At 32.4% G+C, this 20,804-nt stretch overlaps 3 protein-coding genes and 1 pseudogene across 3 annotated transcripts; 3 read left to right on the top strand and 1 right to left on the bottom strand.

Annotated features, from left to right (window-relative positions):
- Positions 1 to 365: 365 nt before the first annotated feature.
- LOC130949112 (glutathione S-transferase F9-like) lies at positions 366 to 1,611 on the bottom strand. Its single transcript, XM_057877932.1, has 3 exons — positions 1,337 to 1,611; positions 1,176 to 1,224; positions 366 to 631 (listed from the first exon to the last, which is right to left on the bottom strand). The coding sequence occupies exons 1-3, from the start codon at positions 1,478 to 1,480 to the stop codon at positions 366 to 368; spliced, it is 459 nt and encodes a 152-aa protein (XP_057733915.1). The 5' UTR covers positions 1,481 to 1,611.
- A 1,551-nt stretch (positions 1,612 to 3,162) lies between these two features.
- On the top strand, positions 3,163 to 5,497 carry LOC130947515 (40S ribosomal protein S8). The gene is made up of 5 exons (XM_057876208.1): positions 3,163 to 3,213; positions 3,329 to 3,401; positions 3,950 to 4,280; positions 5,007 to 5,176; positions 5,274 to 5,497. Exons 1-5 carry the CDS (start codon positions 3,210 to 3,212, stop codon positions 5,347 to 5,349), a joined length of 654 nt encoding a protein of 217 aa, XP_057732191.1. The 5' UTR covers positions 3,163 to 3,209; the 3' UTR covers positions 5,350 to 5,497.
- Positions 5,498 to 6,383: 886 nt separating this feature from the next.
- Positions 6,384 to 13,176, top strand: LOC130948467 (probable xyloglucan glycosyltransferase 6). Its single transcript, XM_057877211.1, has 5 exons — positions 6,384 to 7,777; positions 9,980 to 10,288; positions 10,797 to 11,087; positions 11,163 to 11,276; positions 11,911 to 13,176. Exons 1-5 carry the CDS (start codon positions 7,013 to 7,015, stop codon positions 12,544 to 12,546), a joined length of 2,115 nt encoding a protein of 704 aa, XP_057733194.1. The 5' UTR covers positions 6,384 to 7,012; the 3' UTR covers positions 12,547 to 13,176.
- Positions 13,177 to 15,245: 2,069 nt separating this feature from the next.
- Positions 15,246 to 20,250, top strand: LOC130949111 (probable ribose-5-phosphate isomerase 3, chloroplastic; annotated as a pseudogene).
- Positions 20,251 to 20,804: the final 554 nt, after the last annotated feature.

Here is a 20,804-nt window from a genome sequence, read left to right as displayed (position 1 = left end):
ATTTTTTTATTTGATTTTTGAGTTTATATTTAAATAAGATTATAATACTTTTATGTATTTTTAATTTGAATGACATTTTAAAATTTATATTATACTATAATTATGTTTAATATATTTATTAAAATTTTATTATAAAATAAAATTTTTAATTAAATTACAGTGAAACCAATTAAATTAATAAATCAATAATAAACAATTTGATGATTGGTCCGATTTCACAGATATTGAACCAAAGTACCAAGAACACAAGATATTTATTATCATTTAACAACTTATTGCACACCCATCATGATAAAGAGTTACAGACACAAAAGCAAACTACAAAAACAAACGACTGGTCCTTATTAGCAGCATGGTAGCTAGCTTTATCTAATTATCTTCTCCTCGTAAATGTCAAGCACCTTTGCAATCTTTTCATCACTCTCTTGAACCGCTTTTGTGTCCGAGGGAACACCCTGGATTGGACCAAATACAACATTCATTACTAAGTTGTAGATTGGAGGTTGGAAATTGTGGGCTTCAACTTCAAGCCATTGTTCTACAAGACCTCTTTCTTCTATTGTCTTTCCTAGCAATTCAGTCCCTTGCTCTCTGTACTTTTCAGCATAGTACCTTATTATTGCACGAGATTCTGCATAATTGATTTCACAAAGTGCATTAACTATAATGAATTTAAGTGAAAGATTCTCTTTAGTAAAACCTTTATTTATCTTTTTATGTTTTCTGCTATATTTTTTTTATTTCTTTTAATTTCGTCTGTATTCTTTTATGATAAAAACTCAGGTATTTAAGAGTTGTTAGATAAAAATTTAGTCAAATAAATTAAATTATCTAACAATTTTTAAATATTAATTTCATGTAGAATTGACTATATTTGAGTTTTTACTTTTTTTTATTAATTCTGTTTTTGCTATCAATTTTTTTATCTTTTTATTTTGTTACGTCTTTTCATTTTTCGTTTTTTATTGTCCATATAATTTATGTACACTTCAATCAAATTAACTATACCATTTTTTTTTCTTCAGTCTAAATCAATAATTTAATTTTGATGGTTAGTACATCAAAATTAAACTTCCAGATCAAAAAATTTTATAAAATAAAATTACTAAGCATGGAACTTAAGAAAGGAAAAGAAAAAAAATTGCTGAAATTTGTAAAAATTTGAGTGGGCTAACCATAGAGAGTATAATCACCATCTTGAATAACAGGAACAACTCCAAAAGGCTGCAAAATTAGTATAATTATACATAAAAAAATAAAAGAAAAAAAATAAAAAGAAAGAAGAAATCATGAAACCCCATGAAGCAAAGTAAGAACATAAAATCAGAAGACAGACCTGCAACTTGAGGAACTCAGGTTCCTTATGTTCCCCCTTGATGAGATCAACATCCACTGTTTCAAACTCAATTTGTTTCTCAATGAGACAAACTAGCACCCGCTTTGGGCAACCATATGCTGGACCATACACCTTTACTACCATGGTTGGTTGCTGCTTTAGGTTCAGGAATTCTATATGTGATTGGTGGTGTGAGTGTGCAGATATCTTGCACCCTTTGATACTTTATAGTGCCCTCCAAGAGGCCAAGACCATTAAAAGTCAATTCTCTAGAAATCTTTCAAAGAAAATTAGGCTGTGTTTGGTTAGAGCTTTTATTTTATATTTTTATTTTTAAAGTTTTTAATTTTTTTAAATTTTGTAAAGTTAAAGAAAAGTAAAAGTAAAAAATACTAAAAAGAAAATAAGTAAATATATAACAAACCAAATAAAGTAGTATATATATATATATATATATATATATATATATATATACATATGTGTGTGTGTGGGAGAGAGAATTCTTTGCACAAAAAATAACTAATGAATGAAAAATAATAGAATATTGTTCCTGGATAAGAATAAATATTCATTATGTCAATTAAACATGTTTATCATGTTACCAGCTCAATCAAGCCTAACAGGTATACCATTAAGGCCAATTCTATGGTGCCTTTTATTTGGTGCCTAACTTTTGCCTAAGTTACTTTTTATAGTAACTTTTAAATATTTAAATTTTTTAACTTTTATACTTTTAAATTTAAAATTAATTATTTTACCTATTTTAGTAATTAGGCAATGCTTTTTAAACACCATAGCACACACCTACCATTAAATGAGAATAAAATCATTAATTCAGAAAATTGTCACATCATGATCCTAAATGCATATTAAAGGTAGTACATGTCTAACGATTACCTGAGAAAGGTCTAATAAAAGAAAAAAAAAAAAGAAAAAAAAAACTAAACTCAGAAAGGAACACATAATTCAAATAAACTATTGTAAAACACTAATGATTTAAGTTTTAGAGTGTTTTATAGATTATTCTTTCGACTTGATATTGAAGTTGCTGAATCTTTAAAATTTGTAAACTCGTGATCTTTCACAGAAGATATTTATAAAATTTAATTTTGATGTATTTATAGTATAAAAAAAGTTATATATATATATATATATATATATATAATTACATATCGGTATATCAATAAAAATAATTACTTTCAACAGTCAATGTATCTAATTTTAAATAAACATTAATAATTTATACTATTAATAAATTAAAATTAAAGTCTTATTCATAATAAGTAAGTTATTATTAAATACATAACATTTAATATACAAATAGTTAACTTTTTTGTCAATTTTTTATTAGTGACTTATTTTCCCAAGCAAATCCTCTTTTATATATTCTATTAATTGGGATAAGAGATAAAAATCAGTAGTTAGAGTTTATATTCTATAATAGAAGAAGACTATCATAGTGGAGATAAGAGATTAAAAGGTTATAATAAATAGACATAAATTATGAATAGTGATAAAATTAAAAAATTTAAGATAAAAATTATATAAAATCATTTTTCCGTGTATGGCTCGCTTACAATTTTTTTTTGGACAAAGTGTTGTCCGGTTGAGGAAAACCCAACCAAACAAGGCCCAGTTACTTTTTTGGTTAAGGCCCAGTTACTGATTAGAATTAACATTAGGCTCAATTTGGGCCTGTAATCATAATCCAAGGAGAAAAAATTTAGATGAGAAACTAGGTCATAAAAAAAAGAGAAGCCCTGACCCAAAGAGAAAGAGAACACAAGCTCGTATATATATATAATATAAGGCACAATTAGGGTTTAAGGTGGTAGCAGGGAGAGGCCGACTCTGTGTTTTTGGTTCAGCCAAGATGGGTATGCTTCAATCAACATTATCGCTCTTGTCCAATTGCAACGCCAATTATGTCATGATTTCACTGAATCTAATTTCAACGCCAATTATATGATGGATTTGTTTGTTGTGTTGCAGGTATTTCCAGGGATTCTATGCACAAGAGGCGCGCCACTGGTGGCAAGAAGAAGGTTTGGAGGAAGAAGAGGAAGTACGATTTCACTCTCTCTTTCGATTCTCCGTGTTTTTCTTCATTTTGTGTTTTTGCGAAGTGACTTAGTTTCAAACCCAAATTCTCCCAAATTTCAACCCTTGTCCTTGATTGGATCTAGTTAGTTTCATTTTTTTATTTAGGCTTCTTGGATTAAATTGGGAGATGAAGAACTGACAGTGTTAGCTCATTAGAATGTTGCATAGAAGTTTGATGCAAAATGTAGAACTTGTTTGAAAGTGGCTTATCTGTTATTGCCTGATTTGCGAAAGGATCCAGTTCCTTCTTCTGATGTGTTATTTAATAATTTTGTTTTATATATTTAGGAAATAGAAAATCATAAGTACAGAAGTGGAAATGCAATACAATTAGATTGTTTTGTTTTCTATTCCTGTAGAAAAACCTAAACTGAAAGGAAATAGTACTATATAACATTTTCTTGATAAACTGGCCTATAATATATATATATATATATATATATATATATATATATATATATGAGTCCTAAATAATCTTTATGAAGAAGATACTTTTATGATTTAACATAGGTATGAGCTTGGACGCCAGCCAGCCAACACTAAGCTATCGAGCAATAAGACGGTCAGGAGGATTCGTGTTAGAGGTGGCAATGTGAAGTGGAGGGCATTGAGGTTGGATACCGGAAACTATTCATGGGGAAGTGAAGCTGTGACTCGCAAGACTCGAATTCTTGATGTTGTTTACAATGCCTCAAACAATGAGCTCGTGCGAACTCAGACTCTTGTCAAGAGTGCCATTGTTCAGGTTGATGCTGCCCCATTCAAGCAGTGGTACCTTCAGCATTATGGTGTTGATATTGGCAGGAAGAAGAAAACGGCTGCTGCCAAGAAGGATGCTGAGGTGAAGCCTTCTGATCTTTTCTCTTTGATTTGTTTTAGTATGATAAGCTTTCGTCACGTTTTATCCTGTCTTCATAATCAATGTAAAGGAATTAGCCTTTTGAAAATAATTAACCAACTTCTAGTTGCTCCTTAAAGAAACAAAAATGGAGATATTATTTTTATTACTCCTGAGAATTTAACTCGAACAATATAGGAAATTAGGGAAAGTGATATTTCTTTTTTAACAAAATCCTATAAACTAAGCTGTAAGCATAATGATATTCATACAATATTTGTATACTGAAGTCCAATTGATTAGTTTATTTTATCCTTTCTATGTTGAACTTGGGTGTTCTTCTTGCATTGTTTGTCATACAAATAATATTGGTCATTACTCATGAATATCTCAAGATTTTAAGTAACCACTCTTGCATTGGTTTATGTTTGTCACATCTAACAGTGCCTGAACAGTGACAATATGATATATTTGTTTTTGTTTGATGCTTTGCATATAATTTATGAAAATCTATTAGTAGCATTTATTTTAAATTTGACTTGTGTTTTTTATTAAATTTTCATCGTGCTTTTCACCCCTTAGAATGTGATTTTCTTATACTCTAATTTTTGCATTTTAGAATTTTGGTTTTCATTTTCCATTAGATCGAATGCACAAAATGCAACATAAATAAGAGTGCTGTGCAGAGGCTGATGTGTTTCTTATTATTCATTGATGTCTCATTTGCAGGAAGGTGAGACCCCTGCGGAGGAAGCCAAGAAAAGCAACCATGTGCAGAGAAAAATCGAGAAACGTCAGAAAGATCGTAAGCTTGATCCCCATATTGAAGAGCAGTTTGGTGGTGGGAGATTGCTGGCTTGCATTGCTTCTCGACCTGGTCAATGTGGCAGGGCTGACGGGTAATGCATATAAATATTGCTTGTTTGGGTTGCACTGAATTTTGTCTAATTTGATTCTTGATCCGTTACTTGTTTCATTCCTTCTTGAATGCTGCAGCTATATTTTGGAAGGTAAGGAGCTTGAATTTTACATGAAGAAAATCCAGAAGAAAAAGGGAAAGGGTGCTGCCTAATTGTTCTGTTCTCATACTTGTATTCTGGATTTATTCGTTTTTGTTGGGGATTGGTTCCATTCTTGGTGATTTTTCACCGTCATCACCTTCTGAATGAAGCCATAACACGTTAGTGTGACTTAACGCGTATTGTTATCTTAGTTTTGTTTTGTTATGTTCCTTTTGTTTTTGTTTTTTTTTTCTTCTTAAATTATGAGTACTAGTAATTTTCATCAAAATGTTTTGATTTGATAGATAATACTTCGCTTAATTATATTGGCAGATCAAGTTAGAGATGCATAAGGATATGGTAAAAAACTAAAAATTGCACTTTTTAAAAGCTTTTATCGGTGTCTCTCAATCGCCTTGTAATACATCTATTAAATAAGCATTATTCTTTGTTGTTCCATTTGGTCCAAATGGGGACTAACTGCTAAGAAAATGTGTGCTGTTGACACTTGACACTTGGTGAATTTCTTCGACACCCATTCTGGGAATGGAGAGTTTACTACTTATAATCCTTTGATTATGTGGCTTTATCTACTTGATTCATTTTTTAATTTATTTTCATATATGAAGATTTATTTAATTTTGGCAAAACTATTGGAATGGTACCAAATAATCCGTATCATTGACGAAATTTAAAAAAAAAAAAAAATTCCAACGACAAATAAATTAAAAATCGTGACAAAAATAATAAAAAACTGTCTTTTTGTTTTATAATTAGAAAACAAATGTTGTATTTGGCAAATAACTGGGAATTTTTATTACTTTTTTATTTTACAAAAATTACAAAAAAAATTTAGAGCAAAATTAAAATGTTTTAAAAATAAAGAATATTTCATTTTTCATGTCATATTAATAAATAAATATATTAAAATTTGATGTTTTTAATTATTTTATCACATTTTAAAATTTATTTATTATTGGTATTTTTTAAAATTATTTCTTTAATTATATAACTTTTTTAAGTACTATTTTAATAATTTGTCCGTTATTTTCTAATGAAATTGCACACACAATGACAGAGACACAAGTGAGAACTGAGAAACCCACTGGGCAGTGGATTTTCCCAAGATAAGTTAAGTAAAACACTGATCCTGTTCCGAAACTGATATAAAAGGGAAAGGAAGCACTAGTAGAAGTAGCAGCAATAGTAGTCTCGCGATCTGAACAGCGACATAAAAACGTGGTTACCCTGGTCTCCCTTAATTGAACTCACATGATTCTGCCATCATTTCAGTTAACAAACACACGAGCCAAATCCAATTCAAACTCCTTCTTCACCCACGCGCCCATCTCCCACTTCACGCGCCACCGTCCTCCGCTCAATAATAACAGATCTCGTTGCAGCCAACACCCGCGTCGGTGCCATAAGAAAAAAAAATAAAACAATAAAACAAAAAATGAGCTGAAACAAGATCAAGTGGCTAAAATTTTGGTTCCACATTTTCCAAATATAGTTATACTCTTCTAGCTTTCATTCGTCATTTGCCTTTGGAATTTGGATCACACTTCACCAAAAAGAAAAAAAAAATAGAACATCAAAACACAGCCCCAAAAAATAAGAGAGAAAAAAGGGGAAGAAACAAAAGATCTCGAGTCTCTTCGTTTTTTTTTTTTCTTACCATTTATTCCTCATTCATTGTTTCTTTTTTTTTTTTCGGTTATTGTTACTCTTCCTATGTCTCGTGCACCAAACTATGAGTTTCAGGAATGGTGGAACAAGCAGAGAGAAAAGAACAACGTAGACCTTTTCCAAGACAAGGAGCACCATGCGGAATCAGCTCCTTTTCTTTCCGTCGACATCCAGGGAGGCGGCGATGTCAAGGGTGGTGGTGGAGGCGGCGGACGCGGCGGAAAAGCTCGTTCCTCCGATCCATTGGTGGAGAAGGACCGGGCACGGAGCGCACGCCAGCTGTCATGGGTTGTGAGGCTGAAATTCCAGCAGGTTGGCGCGTTTCTTGCGTGGATATCGAACGGCGCCGTTCATCTCGTCCGGACAGCCAACCGCCGGATCTCCTCGGCCGGATCGCGGTCCGATTCCTCGTCGCGGCTCTACCGGGCGATCAGGGCGTTCCTAATTGTGGTGATCCTCTTATTAGGGTTTGAATTGTTAGCATACTTTAAAGGATGGCATTTCAGCCCTCCGGTGGTTGGGTCCGCCGAGGTGCTGGGGATGGTGGGAGTTGTTTACGCCAGATGGCTCGAGATTCGGGCCGAGTACCTTGCCCCGCCACTGCAGGGTTTGGCCAATGTGTGCACATTTTTGTTCATTGTGCAGTCAGTTGATAGGATTGTGTTGATCTTGGGGTGTTTTTGGATCAAGTTCCGGCGGCTCAAGCCGGTGGCTTCGATTGAGTATGCCAGCATTGGAGAGAATAGGGAGGTGAATGTGGAAGAATATCCTATGGTGTTGATTCAGATTCCCATGTGCAATGAGAGGGAGGTAAGAATGATGTAGGTTCCATTGTCCTTTCGAAACGAATTCTTTTTCTTATGTTTGTCGTTTAGATTTGTTAATGTTGCACTTGTTGATATTTAAAAATGCTGATGCTGGTTTGTTTTATTTGATTGTGATTTGTGCTTATGGTGCCAACTTGGTTTTCTAACTTATTGAGATGCTTAAGTAATGCTTCATTTCCAAATTATAGTTTCTTGTGTTATAGGTTGGAGAACATTTGTCTGGAGTAATATGACACATATTTGTTGGCATACTAACGTTAACTTGTAATAAGGTTCTGTTGATTGAATGGATGATTAGATAAGTGAAACAATCTAAGAGCTATTCTTGTGCACCTTCTTGTGAATTTCATTTGAATTTGTCAATGTGTGTTCAGTCATGGATGGCTCTGTTGCTGGAGCTATAGAATTTATATCAATGATTTAATTATGTCTTTGTATACAATTCTCTCGCGTGTAAACCTCATCCGTCGTCTCTTTTGACTCAAATTAATGTTCAACTTTGTTGAATGGTGTTAGTGCATTCTCTGTCTCTTCAAATCCTTAAATTCTACAGAGCAGTACACCAGCAAAGGATCAAATTGAAATAATCCTCACTGGGTTTGTGTTGTTTCTTCATTGGATGTAAACTGTTTTGTAAAATACCATGCATGTTAAATTTTGTTCTTTCATTGGTGAAATGAATGATAAGGGCTCATGAATAGCCTTGTGGTGCTAACCTGCATTTGATTTTAACAGTTGTGTAAAACAAAAAATGAGGTGGTTTAGTGATACCACAATTATTCCTTTTTTTTTTTGGGTAAAAAATTCTGATGTGTGGAAATTGAGCAGGGCTAAAAAAACCACAGGGGTGAACTGGATTTTACCCTATTTCTAATTTGACAATGAATTTTTAATTGTTGGTTTATCAGTCTAAAGTCAATGTTTGTTAGGGAACTTGTTGCATAATGTTGATGTTCTAGACGAATTTGAACTAGAAAAGGTTGACGGTTCGGTGTCAAAGTGTGTGTTTGAGTTCCATAATGGCTGCAAATCTAGAAAAATACGGAAGTAAAATATGGAAATGTATGTGAATGGCTAGTTTGAGATAGTGACCTAAAACTATGTGCAACATTGTAGAATTAAAGAAAGGATATGATTGTTAGAGATTCTGAAAAGAAACGGATTCTAATGGGGAAGGGTAGGATTTTATATGTAGGGTGTTATTTATAACCAAGTAATTAAGCTTTAACAGGCTGAGTTGGGGCAAACCAAAACTGAGAGGGGTGTCGGGGATTGAATTGAAAAATAGTGGTACTGCTCCAGTACCATGTTGAATTTAGAGGAAAATAAAAGAGAAGGATGTGTAAAGCCCAGGTAAAGCACAAAATGGTAGCAGAATCGTCTAGTTTCAAAATGTTTTGTGTGCTTGTTGACTCGCCAAAGGTGTTTTAGTTATACGATGAGAAGACCAACATAGGTTCAAATGAGAAACTAGTAATTAATAGTTGTAGAGAAGAGAAGATGGTTGATTTAGAAGTATTTTTGGGAAAATTGGATTTTGATGCAGTATGATAGTGTTTGATTTATGTAGACGACCTTCCTTAACTGGATAAAGTTGGGTTGTTTTGCAATGGAGTGCTCTCTTAGCCTAATCATCACAAAATATCTAAAGTTTGATTTATTAGACCTACTAGTTTTAAAATCTAGAGAGTTAACCTTGGCATAATAATAAGATTGTTGTCCTGCAACCTACAAGTTCCCCAAATCAAATGCCAGACGCTCTGCTCGAGGGTAAGACTGTCTATATACTTTCCTGAGATTCTACTTGGTGACAGCCTCAAGCATGATCCTACTCAGGTTTCAGATAATCTTCTTCTTCACATACAACACAAACATACATAGAGGGAACAAAAAAAAAAATTTCTCCTGCATACAAGGCAGATTTGGTTTCATGAACACCTATAACTTCTGAGTTGGCTGGTCTTACTTTTTATGTCTTGATTTGTAATGCAAAGTGAATTAGATAAGATTGTTCTTTCTTTAGATGGCGATTGGCATAGTTACTTTCTTGGAAATGTTTTGATTTTATCAATTGGAACATGGATGGTGCTGACTTTTCTGTATGAGCTGAGAATCTTGTATCTTAATTTATATTACCATACTCTCCTTTTTGGTATCATCATAATTCGTACCTTGTTGACCATAGGTTTACCAGCAATCCATTGGAGCGGTTTGTATCATGGATTGGCCAAAAGAGAGAATGCTTGTACAGGTTCTTGATGATTCGGATGACGTAGACATCCAACAACTCATCAAGGCAGAAGTGCATAAATGGCAACAGAGGGGTGTTCGCATAATATATAGACATCGTCTCATACGTACAGGTTACAAGGCAGGGAATCTTAAATCTGCAATGAGCTGTGATTATGTTAAGGATTATGAGTTTGTAGCGATATTTGATGCTGATTTTCAGCCAACTCCAGATTTCTTATTGAAGACGATACCTTATTTCGAGGTAATTCATGTTTATACATTTAAGGGATAAAGAAAAAATAAGAGGAAGAAGAATTATTAACTTCAACTATGAAACGGAGTACACTTTCTTTTGTGGCATCATAATTTTTGGTCCAATTCATCCCAAGTGCAACACATTATGCGGATAGTTGAGTTTTTCTTTTTAAGTATATAAATCTAGGAAGTTAACAATTTACATTAAGAATAAATTTTCTTTTATTATTCAATAAGTGTGATATGCATCTCCTTTTTTTATATCCCCTCTTCTAAATTTGGTTTGAATAAACAATTCAGCTCAAGAGATGTCATCACAAATGGCAGTTATTAACAAATCATTTCATTGTATAAAGAAGATATTCCAATGAACTAAATAAATACCGCAACTGTTTTAAATAATTTAAAAGAGGACAAAAAAAATTGATTGCTAAATGAAAATTCCTTTGGTTCTGGTATCGAGTGCGAGAGTCTTTGTAATCTGATTGGTCCTTCTTGTTTTTCTCTCATTGAAGGGAAATGATGATTTGGCATTAGTCCAAGCAAGATGGGCATTTGTAAACAAGGATGAGAACTTGCTTACAAGATTGCAGAACATAAATTTATCATTCCACTTTGAAGTTGAACAGCAGGTGAATGGCTGGTTCCTAAACTTCTTCGGTTTCAACGGAACCGCAGGTGTCTGGAGAATAAAGGCCCTAGAGGACAGTGGTGGCTGGTTGGAGCGAACAACTGTCGAGGACATGGATATTGCCGTTCGTGCTCATCTGCATGGATGGAAGTTTGTATTTGTCAATGACGTTAAGGTGAGCATTATTTCAAATATCGCAGCTTAATCTGAAATATTTTAGTTTTTATATATCTATTTATGGTTCTTGCAGTGCCTTTGCGAGCTTCCAGAGACCTATGAGGCATATAAGAAGCAGCAACACCGATGGCATTCTGGTCCAATGCAATTGTTTCGTCTATGCTTTTTTGACATTCTTCGATCGAAGGTATTCAATTTTATGTATGTTTTCTTTTAAGAATAATTTGACTTATCTTAAATCGAGGAAACTACTATTCTGTTATTATATAGTGAAAGTAAGAATGGTGTGTATGCTCAAAAGAACCTAAATCTAGTTTAAGACAAACATAGGTAGCAGGCACAAAAATATACAAACATCTATTTCCTCTACATTAAAATATTTACATTTAGAATCATAATACAAAAGTTGAAAGCTTTTCAGTCATTTAAAGTCAAAATTTGATTTCCAAGTTTCCTGTTTCACTAAGAATTCCTATTCTTGGTGGTTGAGTTGGAAGAATTATTGCTTAAAATAACTTACAAAGATGTTCAATCAGTCACACATTGAAGTTGCCTTTTGTGGTTACCAGGATTAATCAGGATAATTCTAATAGCTCCTTCATTTGAAAATCTTTTCTAAATTTGTGTATAATCTTCATAAACACTATAGATTGAAGGTAGAGAGAATCAAATAATAGATAATTGTTATCAAATATGCTTTTTATTTTTAATGCATGTACTGCTACCTAGTTTATGTCATCCATTTCATTAAAAATAATTGAGTATTTGACTTACAGAAGGATCTAATATTATTGTGCCGATGTAAATTTTATTTTCTCCAGATTAGTTGGGTAAAGAAGGCCAATATGATATTTCTTTTCTTCCTTCTAAGGAAGCTCATTCTTCCATTTTATTCATTCACCCTCTTCTGCTTCATTCTTCCAATGACGATGTTCCTTCCCGAAGCTGAACTACCTGCCTTAGTTGTTTGTTACATTCCTGGCCTCATGTCTGTCCTAAGCATTCTTCCGGCTCCACGCTCATTTCCATTCATTGTACCATACCTTCTGTTTGAGAACACCATGTCAGTGACCAAATTCAATGCCATGGTATCCGGCTTATTTCGCTTCGGAAGTTCTTACGAGTGGGTAGTCACAAAAAAACTAGGAAGGTCATCAGAGACAGATTTGATCGCCTACGAGAAGGAATCTGAACCTCTAATGCAATCTGCCACTCTTCATAGATCATCCTCGGATTCGGGCATCGAAGAACTAAGCAAACTAGATTTGTCTAAGAAAAGTGGAAAGACGAAGAGAAATCTTCTGTTCAGGAAAGAACTTGCTCTCGCATTTATCTTGCTAACTGCTTCGGTTAGAAGCTTATTATCTGCACAAGGAATTCACTTCTACTTCCTATTATTTCAAGGTATAAGCTTCCTGGTTGTTGGTCTCGATTTGATCGGCGAGCAGGTTAGCTGAGCTTCTGTATTTGGAATTTCGGGTGGATGCATAACCTTCTCAGATCCCCATTGATTCAAATTAAAAGGTCAGAATGGCCAAAACCTTAAACCCCATCATCACATTGATTTTGAACCCAAGATGTTTAAATACCATGTGGTTTTTGGTTCCCACTTGAAGCGATTCGGTTGCGGCTTGGCTCCAAAACTTGCAGTTCAGATTGTTTCTTTTTTTTTTTTTTGGTGTAAAGATTTCTTCCCTCATGTTGTGCCAAGTCATATATTGCCTTCAGCTACCTAGAAAGTTATTTCAAACCATAATAGAAATGGAAACCATGGGAAAACCAAAAAAGGGGATCACATTTCTGACCTTATAATAGTTGATACAGTTGTTTTGCCTGGTAGAACTTTTAGAAGGCAGAAATTATTAGATTATAGCATTTATTATTCTTTTTTCATATGGACAAACTGTACAATCACCATATAGTAGTATCATTGTGTTGTCGTTTGAATTGGATTTTTTCTAAGTGAGATTTTGGTCCCCTTCGGTTCACATATGTTTTCCTGTATTCCCATTTTTGTAATTCTTTTGGTAGCTTCATTATTGTAGTTGGATTTGTTATCAATGACACTATTGGCTTTTCTCTTTTTTCACATTAGTTTCATTAATATTGGTTGTGTCCTCACCATAGTGGATTCTGTAATTTTTCAAGATTATGAATATCGTCGTTGATACATAAAGATCAAGGTTCTGAAAACCGAACCGGTCATCGAATCGTTTTAGTCATTGGTTCACTAGTTTACTGGTCCAACCGGTCTAACTGTGGTTCAACCAAAAAAACCGTTCCTTAATAAAATAATAAATAAATTATAAATAAACATCCTAAGGTATCTTTCAAATTTAAAACCCTATATAACATATCACCAACTAAATGTAATTAATCATCAAAATACTCAAATACTTACAGCAAATATATTGGCAATTAACATAATTATACTTTCATTAAAAATAGTTGAATTGAATTGCAGTGCACAAGTTAAAGACAGAGAATATTGCCTTAATGTAGCTAAGTCAAAAAGTAAAACAAAACAGGCCCTTTTAATTCTTACGCTTGTAGGCTTCAATATAATCATTACCATACAAAGAAACTTTCTTGAAGGGATTTATGGCAACCAAAATAGGCCCTGCTTTTGTCTGAATTTTACAAGATATGATTAACAAGGTTAAATTAAAAGAATATTTTTCAGTTGTCTCAGTGAGTCCAGCTAGATAGAACAAACATCACTGTGTACTGTGGTAATTCTAGATCATATCTTACTTTTCTATCAGGCAGTGAAACAACAGACTCAGTTCCAGAAGATGTTATTATCTTCACCAGCTCCCAATTCCTATTTGAAAGTTGAAGCCAATACTGAACCTTTGAAACAATGAACTTCAGAAGTAAGGGAAAGAAATAGAAAATACTAAGCTATCCATGTCTTACTAATAATAGAATAGAAAAACTCAATCTCTTAGAACTCAATAATTACATCAGTTATCCAACTAAATAATTGCATCACAGTTATCATAACCTGATTTCAAAGCCTAGAAGCAAAGTGAAATTAAAAACATGAGACATACAATAAATCAAAAGATCACCAATTGCAAATTTTTTTAACAAGAACAGAAGTTAAGAACAATAAAATTAATAAATTATTCACGAAATTAAAATAGTAACAGCATTCAGCAACAAACATTTAGCATTCAGCACAAACAGCATTCAGCAACAAGACCATATCTAAACTCAACAATCAGCATTCAGCAACAAACATTACAAAATATTAACCAATAATCACACTAAACCTCCAACTAGCAACCAGCAACCAACAATGACAAAATAGCAATAAACATTAGTACATAAACATTCCAAAACAGTGATGACTCTAAACCTGCACCCAGCAACCAATAATTACAAGCAGCAACATTATAAAACATTACACAAAAATTTGAACAAAAATTCCAGAAATTAAAAGAACAAGAAGAACCAAGCATTCAGAAATTAAACAGAGCCATCACTCATCAGTAAACAGAACAAAATTAAAAGGAAGGAGCCGATCGAAGCAAAATTAAACAGACCCATCAGTAACCAGAAGCAAAATTAAACAGAGCCATCACTCATCACTCATCAGTAACCACTAACCATGGCAATGGCAAAATTAAAAGGAAGGAGCGAATGCGAAGCAAAATTAAACAGACTAACAGAGCCATCGGTGACCAGAAGCAAAATTAAACAGATCCATCACTAACCTTCGACGGAGACACGGATGGAAACCGACGAGACGACGACAATAGGCAAGGCGACAGCAAGCGGCGACCCAACGGCGAGCTGCTCCAAGCCACGAACAGAGAAGACAGGGAAGATGGGGATGACGAACCAAGCTACCTGGGTTCCGAACAGCGAGAAGAAGAAGAAGTGGAGGCGCCGAGAACCTGGGGACGGCGGCGGCAAGGATCCTAGGGCTAGGGTTCTCTTTGATTTTCTTCAGAAGGGGCTAATGGGGGTGCACGATGCACGAATGATTCTTGATTCGGGGAAGGTGGCCGACGTGGTCGTGTGGAATAGAGCTGCCATCGGCGGGAAGTGACTGCACGACGGAGGCAAGAGGTGAGACCGGCGACGGTGGCTTCGATTTTCGAAGCTCAAACGGCGGTGGCTGGACGGACATGCGCCAGCGGCTTCGATGAGGTTGAGAGAATCTGGACTCTGGACTGCTGCTTCGCGTTGTGGAGGCTGGAGACTAGAAGGAAGGGGGTTAGGGAACTTAGGGTTGCCATCCTGCACAGCGAAACGCAGCGTTTTTGGTAAGATTAAAAAACCGGTCGGGTCACGGTTCGGTACGACCGACCGGTTCCCGGCCGGTTCAACGATCCAACGACGGTTTTCAAATTTGCCGGTTTTGCCTTCTGTCCGAACCGTAATTGATAGCGGTTCGCGGTTCAACCGGTTCGACCGTCCGGTTCGAACCGGTTTTCAGAACCTTGATAAAGATAGAGATAGTTGAGATAAAAACTTGTTTGGTTGTGTAGATTAAGACATATATAATATTTTCTGTTTCGAAGATGGAAAAATCTTGTATTTTCCGTAAGAGAGAGAACGTGGGAACCGAAAATATTCACCACATTGCTCTCCCATACTGTATTGGTTCACCATCACGAACTGTTTAACTGACGTTGAAGAAGTTTTCATCTTTACTATTTTGTTTCACGTTACAACCATGATACAATGACTCTTGTTCGTCTCTTTCTTAAACACAGTATTCAAGTGCAACTCCAAGGGGAGAATAAGAGACATGATATCTAAGCAACCCAAACAAACTACTCTGTCTGCTAGGTCTCATGATTACATCGAATTTCATTTATTTGAAGTCCTTTTTTCAGGGATACTAGGAGTATCCATTTGCCAAAAGCCAACAATTAATCTCTAAAACACTATTCGAAACATATCATATTTCTTGTCGAGATTTCTTAAGTTCAAGGTCCATATAGTATAGTAAAATAGTGGAGATCTTATTTTAAATTGGTGAATTCTAGTACGTCTAAGATTATGGTAACTGCGGTGATTATGTAAATATTATTAAAATTAAAATCACACTTCTTTTCACATTTTAGTAATATTTTTTTAACAACACTTTTTAAAAGATATTGCTAAATAATAAAAAGGATAATATTATTTTAATTTTAACAACACCTTTTTAAAACCCCATAGTTATAGTAGTTGTTGTCACCAATAATTTTCTTCTTCATCAGTTGCTTGGCTACGATGCTATTGCTATGCTAGGGAATCTAGCTTGCAAGTTATATTATTCTGATGATATTTCATATCACAACAGTCATTAATTGAATAACAAACTAACATCATATTGCTGGGTCATATTTAATTTCCCAGCAACAGTTATATATATATATATATATATATATATATATATATAGACAAATTCTGTGGTGTCTATAATTTTGATGTTAAAATTGTTGAACTTGCTTTTTATGATAAATTTTAAATATTAAAAAAATTATTTATTTTATATTTTTTAATTTAAATATTAATTTTTATCTTTATTTAATAAATTAAACAATATATATAGACACCATAACATACATCTTATTATTATTATTATTATTATATTATTATATTATTATTATTATTATTATTATTATTATTATTATTATTATTTAGTGTGAAATTGGGAAAATTGGCGAAAAGATGTTTATGATGATGATTTGGACAAACTGAGCTTATATAGGAATGACAACTTGTATCCAATATTATGGTAGAATTTTCATTTTTATTTACTCTTAATTTGCCTCTATTTAATTTATGATAGGTCCTAAAATTTACTATATAAACACCAAATTTCATACTAAACAAAGTTCTCAAATTTTTTTTTTTCTGTTTCTATTTTTTCAGAAAAAATAAATAAATAAAAGAGAACCAAGGTATTCACACACACTCCAATAAAGTACGAATAGATTTTTTATTTATTCAAGGGGTGGTGGTCTACCATGTAGCTTGAAGAATATGATTGGAGGGCTATCAATTTTAAATGAAGAATCATATTTCATTAAAAAGAAATGACAAGATCGCTCGTTATAATATGTTGTTTTAGAATTCTTTACTATTATTATCTAAGAAGTATATTGAAAAACCTTTTTTTTTTTCAATAGTTTGTTAGAACTTAATCTAAATGAGACAAAGACAAGAATTGTGATAAACACAAATAATCTTTTTAATACTTTTGAATAAGTTATGTCATAAAAAAATGTTTTATAAACATTTTTACATAATTTAATAAATATCTTAAATGTTAATCAACCTCAATTATGTGTAGTGGTTTTATAAATATCTCAATACTAGAGCAGGTTTCATAAACCAGTATAATTTTGGTTAATGAATTGTTATATATTTAATATGTATTTGATTTTCAACATCACCAATCTAATCACTTTGCATGAGGGTCATCTACAATCTTGTCAAACTGAAGGGGAAAAAAAGGAAAATATGTGTAATTAGAAAAAATTTTAAGTGTACTAAAGAACATCAGTATTCTAATTATTTTAACTGTTGATTTTAATTAATATATATTATATATTTTTTTTATAATTTAGATCAACAGTTAAAATAATTAAAACACTATTATTTTCAATACACTTAAAATTCTTCCAATGTCTTATTGTGATTTTTACATATGGGTTAATGTAATAGGGCTATTTATGCAGTTGTAACAGTGCAACTTCAATGAATGACACCAAGTACTCATAAGAGTTCATCCATCATGTCACTAAAAGAGATGACGCAAAGTTAGTTGCTTCATTACATCTCAAGTTGCAACTTTATTACTTCACCAACAAGTTCCACATGTTCTGCTGCGTCTTTTGGGATAAACTTTTAATTTGTTAATATTAAAAATTATAAAATTATTCTTTTATTTTTATTTTTTAAAAAAAATTAAAATAAAAAATAATTTAAAAAAATGGACTAAATTGTTCAATTTTAGGTAAAATTTAAATAAATCGTATCAAATTTTACCTATTGTCATTTATTTAAAAGGCTAAAGTTATAGTTTGTACACAATAATTTTTGGATGTCAATGTATTATTGTTGAATCACTCTTTAAAGTTCCAAATTTAAGAATGGAATTTAAATATTCAGATTAGAGAATTAATACTCAAATTGATTCTTAAAATTTGATTTAAATTTTAAATTGATTCTTAAAATTTTAATTGTCTTAATTTGATTCTCGAATTTTTACTTCATAACTCACATCAGCTCTCAAATAATTTTCATTAACGCTGTGTTGCTATAAACAATCAACGCCACTTGTCAAAATAACATGTGAAATCAAAGGATAATATATCCATTAGTGACATGTAACATGCTAACATAGATTATAATATCACTTATGAGTTATATGTCACACATAATAATATGATTTGTTCACATACTATTGGTATGTTATAGTCTTTTTAAATTATTCAAATTAACTCCTGAATTTTTACTCATATCTCATTTTAGTCTTTAAAATAATTTCTCTCATTTTAATTTTATAAATTCAAAATTATTTATATTGTTTGAAACCGTTAATTTCTTTTATAATTTTTGCATATTGCAAAAATATAAAACTTCTTATAAATATTTTTTAATTTCTTATTTTAATCATATATTTTTTTATAATAATTTAATATTAATAAATTTTATAACACATAATTATATTATTTCAGTAAAATAAATATATGATTGACTAAAATATATATTTTTTATTTTTGGTCTTACTTATGTCTATCACTATTAACACTAATTAATAAATAAAAAAGAATATTTATATGAAAATTATTACAAAATAATTTGTTTGAAAATATATAGAGAATATATTAAATTTACCTTTTATATAAATATTTAATAACTTTTTATTTTTCTCCATTTCTACCTTTTTTTTTTCAAATTCATTAACAAAATCAAACCCTCGTCATAAATCATATATATTGTTAGAATTGAAAAACGATTAATGGTTTAATCCAGTAAGGAAACAAACAAACAAAACAAAGAAATATTAAATCGTCTTTCATCGTCAACTCCTAATTTTATATTTTAAATTTCTTGAAATAGTTTTTTATATTATATAACAGAAAATTTATTTAATTTGTATATGAAAAAAATGAGAAATTAAAAGATTTAAAAGATATTAATAATTTTAAATTTATAAAATAAAAATAAAAATAATTATTTTAGGAACTAATTTAATTTGTGTTCTTTAATTTTAGAAGTTAAAATGAATCATAAGCAAAAATTTAAAAATTAATTTAAATAATTTAGAATAATAACAAGGCAGTAACACGTGAATAAATCGTGTAATGATACGTGATATTATCAACCATGTTAGTATGTTACGTGCTATTAATAAATATATTATCTCTTTATTCTATATGATCGAATATTGTTCTGCTAATATGTGATACTGACTATTTATATCATCATGCATTTATACTATGTCAGCACAACGTTAAGAGAAAAGAAAAGTATAGATAGACAACATAAACAAGCTAATTTTTTAAACAACTTCATTTAATAATTAATTTTAAATTTTTTAAATTAAAAATTAAATAATTAGAAACTGATTAAATAAACCTAATTAAAAAATATAAAATTATTTCTCTTCTCTCCCACATTAACCTACGCACAACAATACACACAGATCCCTCTCTCTCACCGACAGGTTCTTTCTGCCCCTGCCCTCACTCAAGACGACCTCAAGAAACTCACCGCCGACAAGGCCGTCAAGTACGTCAAGCCCGGCATGGTCCTCGGCCTCGGCACCGGCTCTATCGCCGCCTTCGTCATTGCCAAGCTTGGTCATCTTCTCTCCACCGATCAACTCTCCAACATCATCGCCGTCCTTACCTCCATGCGCACTGAGGAGCAGGCATGCTCCCTCGGAATCCCACTCTCTGTTTTTGACGACAATCTCCGCCTCGATCTCGTCATCGACAGCACCGATGAGGTGGACTCGACCTCAACCTTGTAAAAGACGCAGTGACGCTCTTCTTTGTGAGAAGATGGTGGAAGCCGCCTCCGACAAGTTTGTTGTGATGGTCGATGAAACGAAGCTCACGTCAAGGCTCAGCGGTAGTGACCTTGCAATGCCGATGGAGATGGTGCAGTTCTGCTGGAAGTACAATCTGGTTCAACTTTAGAAGTTGTTGAAGTAAGTAGGAGTGGTGGAGCACGGGTTGTTCTTGAACAATTGCAGAAATATATAAAAAAATATCTATTTCACATGAAAAAAAAAATTCTAATGCTTAACAGAAAAAATGTCCAGTTATATTTTGGCAAAAACAATCAGATATCTATAGAATTTTAAAAAAATTATGCAATTTTTAAAGAAATAGAGACATTCACATCTGTAACACAAAAAATTCAAAAAATACATAAAAGACATCCATTTAATTAGTATGAAAAAGAAATATTCTAATACTTAGTAGAAGAAATATTTACTTATATTAATTTATTTTTGTTAAGATTGTAAAACCCGGTTAATTAACGGCTAATTAACCCGTAAATGAGAACTTATTCTAGAAAGTCTAAAATGTGATTTTTATGGCTAAATGTGATAGAGGAGACTGAGACGAGAATTTTGGTACCAATTTTATAGAATTCGGACCAAGATTGGACCGAACGGGCCAAACCGGGCCAATTGGACCCAAAGTGGGCCCTTGGCCCAACATAACTTAACCAAAACCCTAGTTTT

The sequence above is a fragment of the Arachis stenosperma genome, chromosome 9 (genome assembly GCF_014773155.1).
Source record: "Arachis stenosperma cultivar V10309 chromosome 9, arast.V10309.gnm1.PFL2, whole genome shotgun sequence".
Lineage (NCBI taxonomy): Eukaryota > Viridiplantae > Streptophyta > Magnoliopsida > Fabales > Fabaceae > Arachis > Arachis stenosperma.
The sequence above is the reverse complement of the archived record's forward strand: the minus strand, read 5'-3'. Positions and strand labels throughout refer to the sequence as shown.

Excerpts from the sequence above, each read along its gene's own strand:
- LOC130949112 (XM_057877932.1), bottom strand. The coding sequence starts at position 1,480 with ATGGTAGTAAAGGTGTATGGTCCAGCATATGGTTGCCCAAAGCGGGTG. Across the intron at positions 1,225-1,336 it reads CTGAGTTCCTCAAGTTGCAG|CCTTTTGGAGTTGTTCCTGT; the intron begins GTCTGTCTTCTG and ends CTAATTTTGCAG. Across the intron at positions 632-1,175 it reads TGGTGATTATACTCTCTATG|AATCTCGTGCAATAATAAGG; the intron begins GTTAGCCCACTC and ends TCAATTATGCAG.
- LOC130947515 (XM_057876208.1), top strand. Across the intron at positions 4,281-5,006 it reads CTGCCAAGAAGGATGCTGAG|GAAGGTGAGACCCCTGCGGA; the intron begins GTGAAGCCTTCT and ends TCTCATTTGCAG. Across the intron at positions 5,177-5,273 it reads CAATGTGGCAGGGCTGACGG|CTATATTTTGGAAGGTAAGG; the intron begins GTAATGCATATA and ends TGAATGCTGCAG.
- LOC130948467 (XM_057877211.1), top strand. The coding sequence starts at position 7,013 with ATGTCTCGTGCACCAAACTATGAGTTTCAGGAATGGTGGAACAAGCAG. Across the intron at positions 10,289-10,796 it reads AGACGATACCTTATTTCGAG|GGAAATGATGATTTGGCATT; the intron begins GTAATTCATGTT and ends CTCTCATTGAAG. Across the intron at positions 11,277-11,910 it reads TTGACATTCTTCGATCGAAG|ATTAGTTGGGTAAAGAAGGC; the intron begins GTATTCAATTTT and ends TATTTTCTCCAG.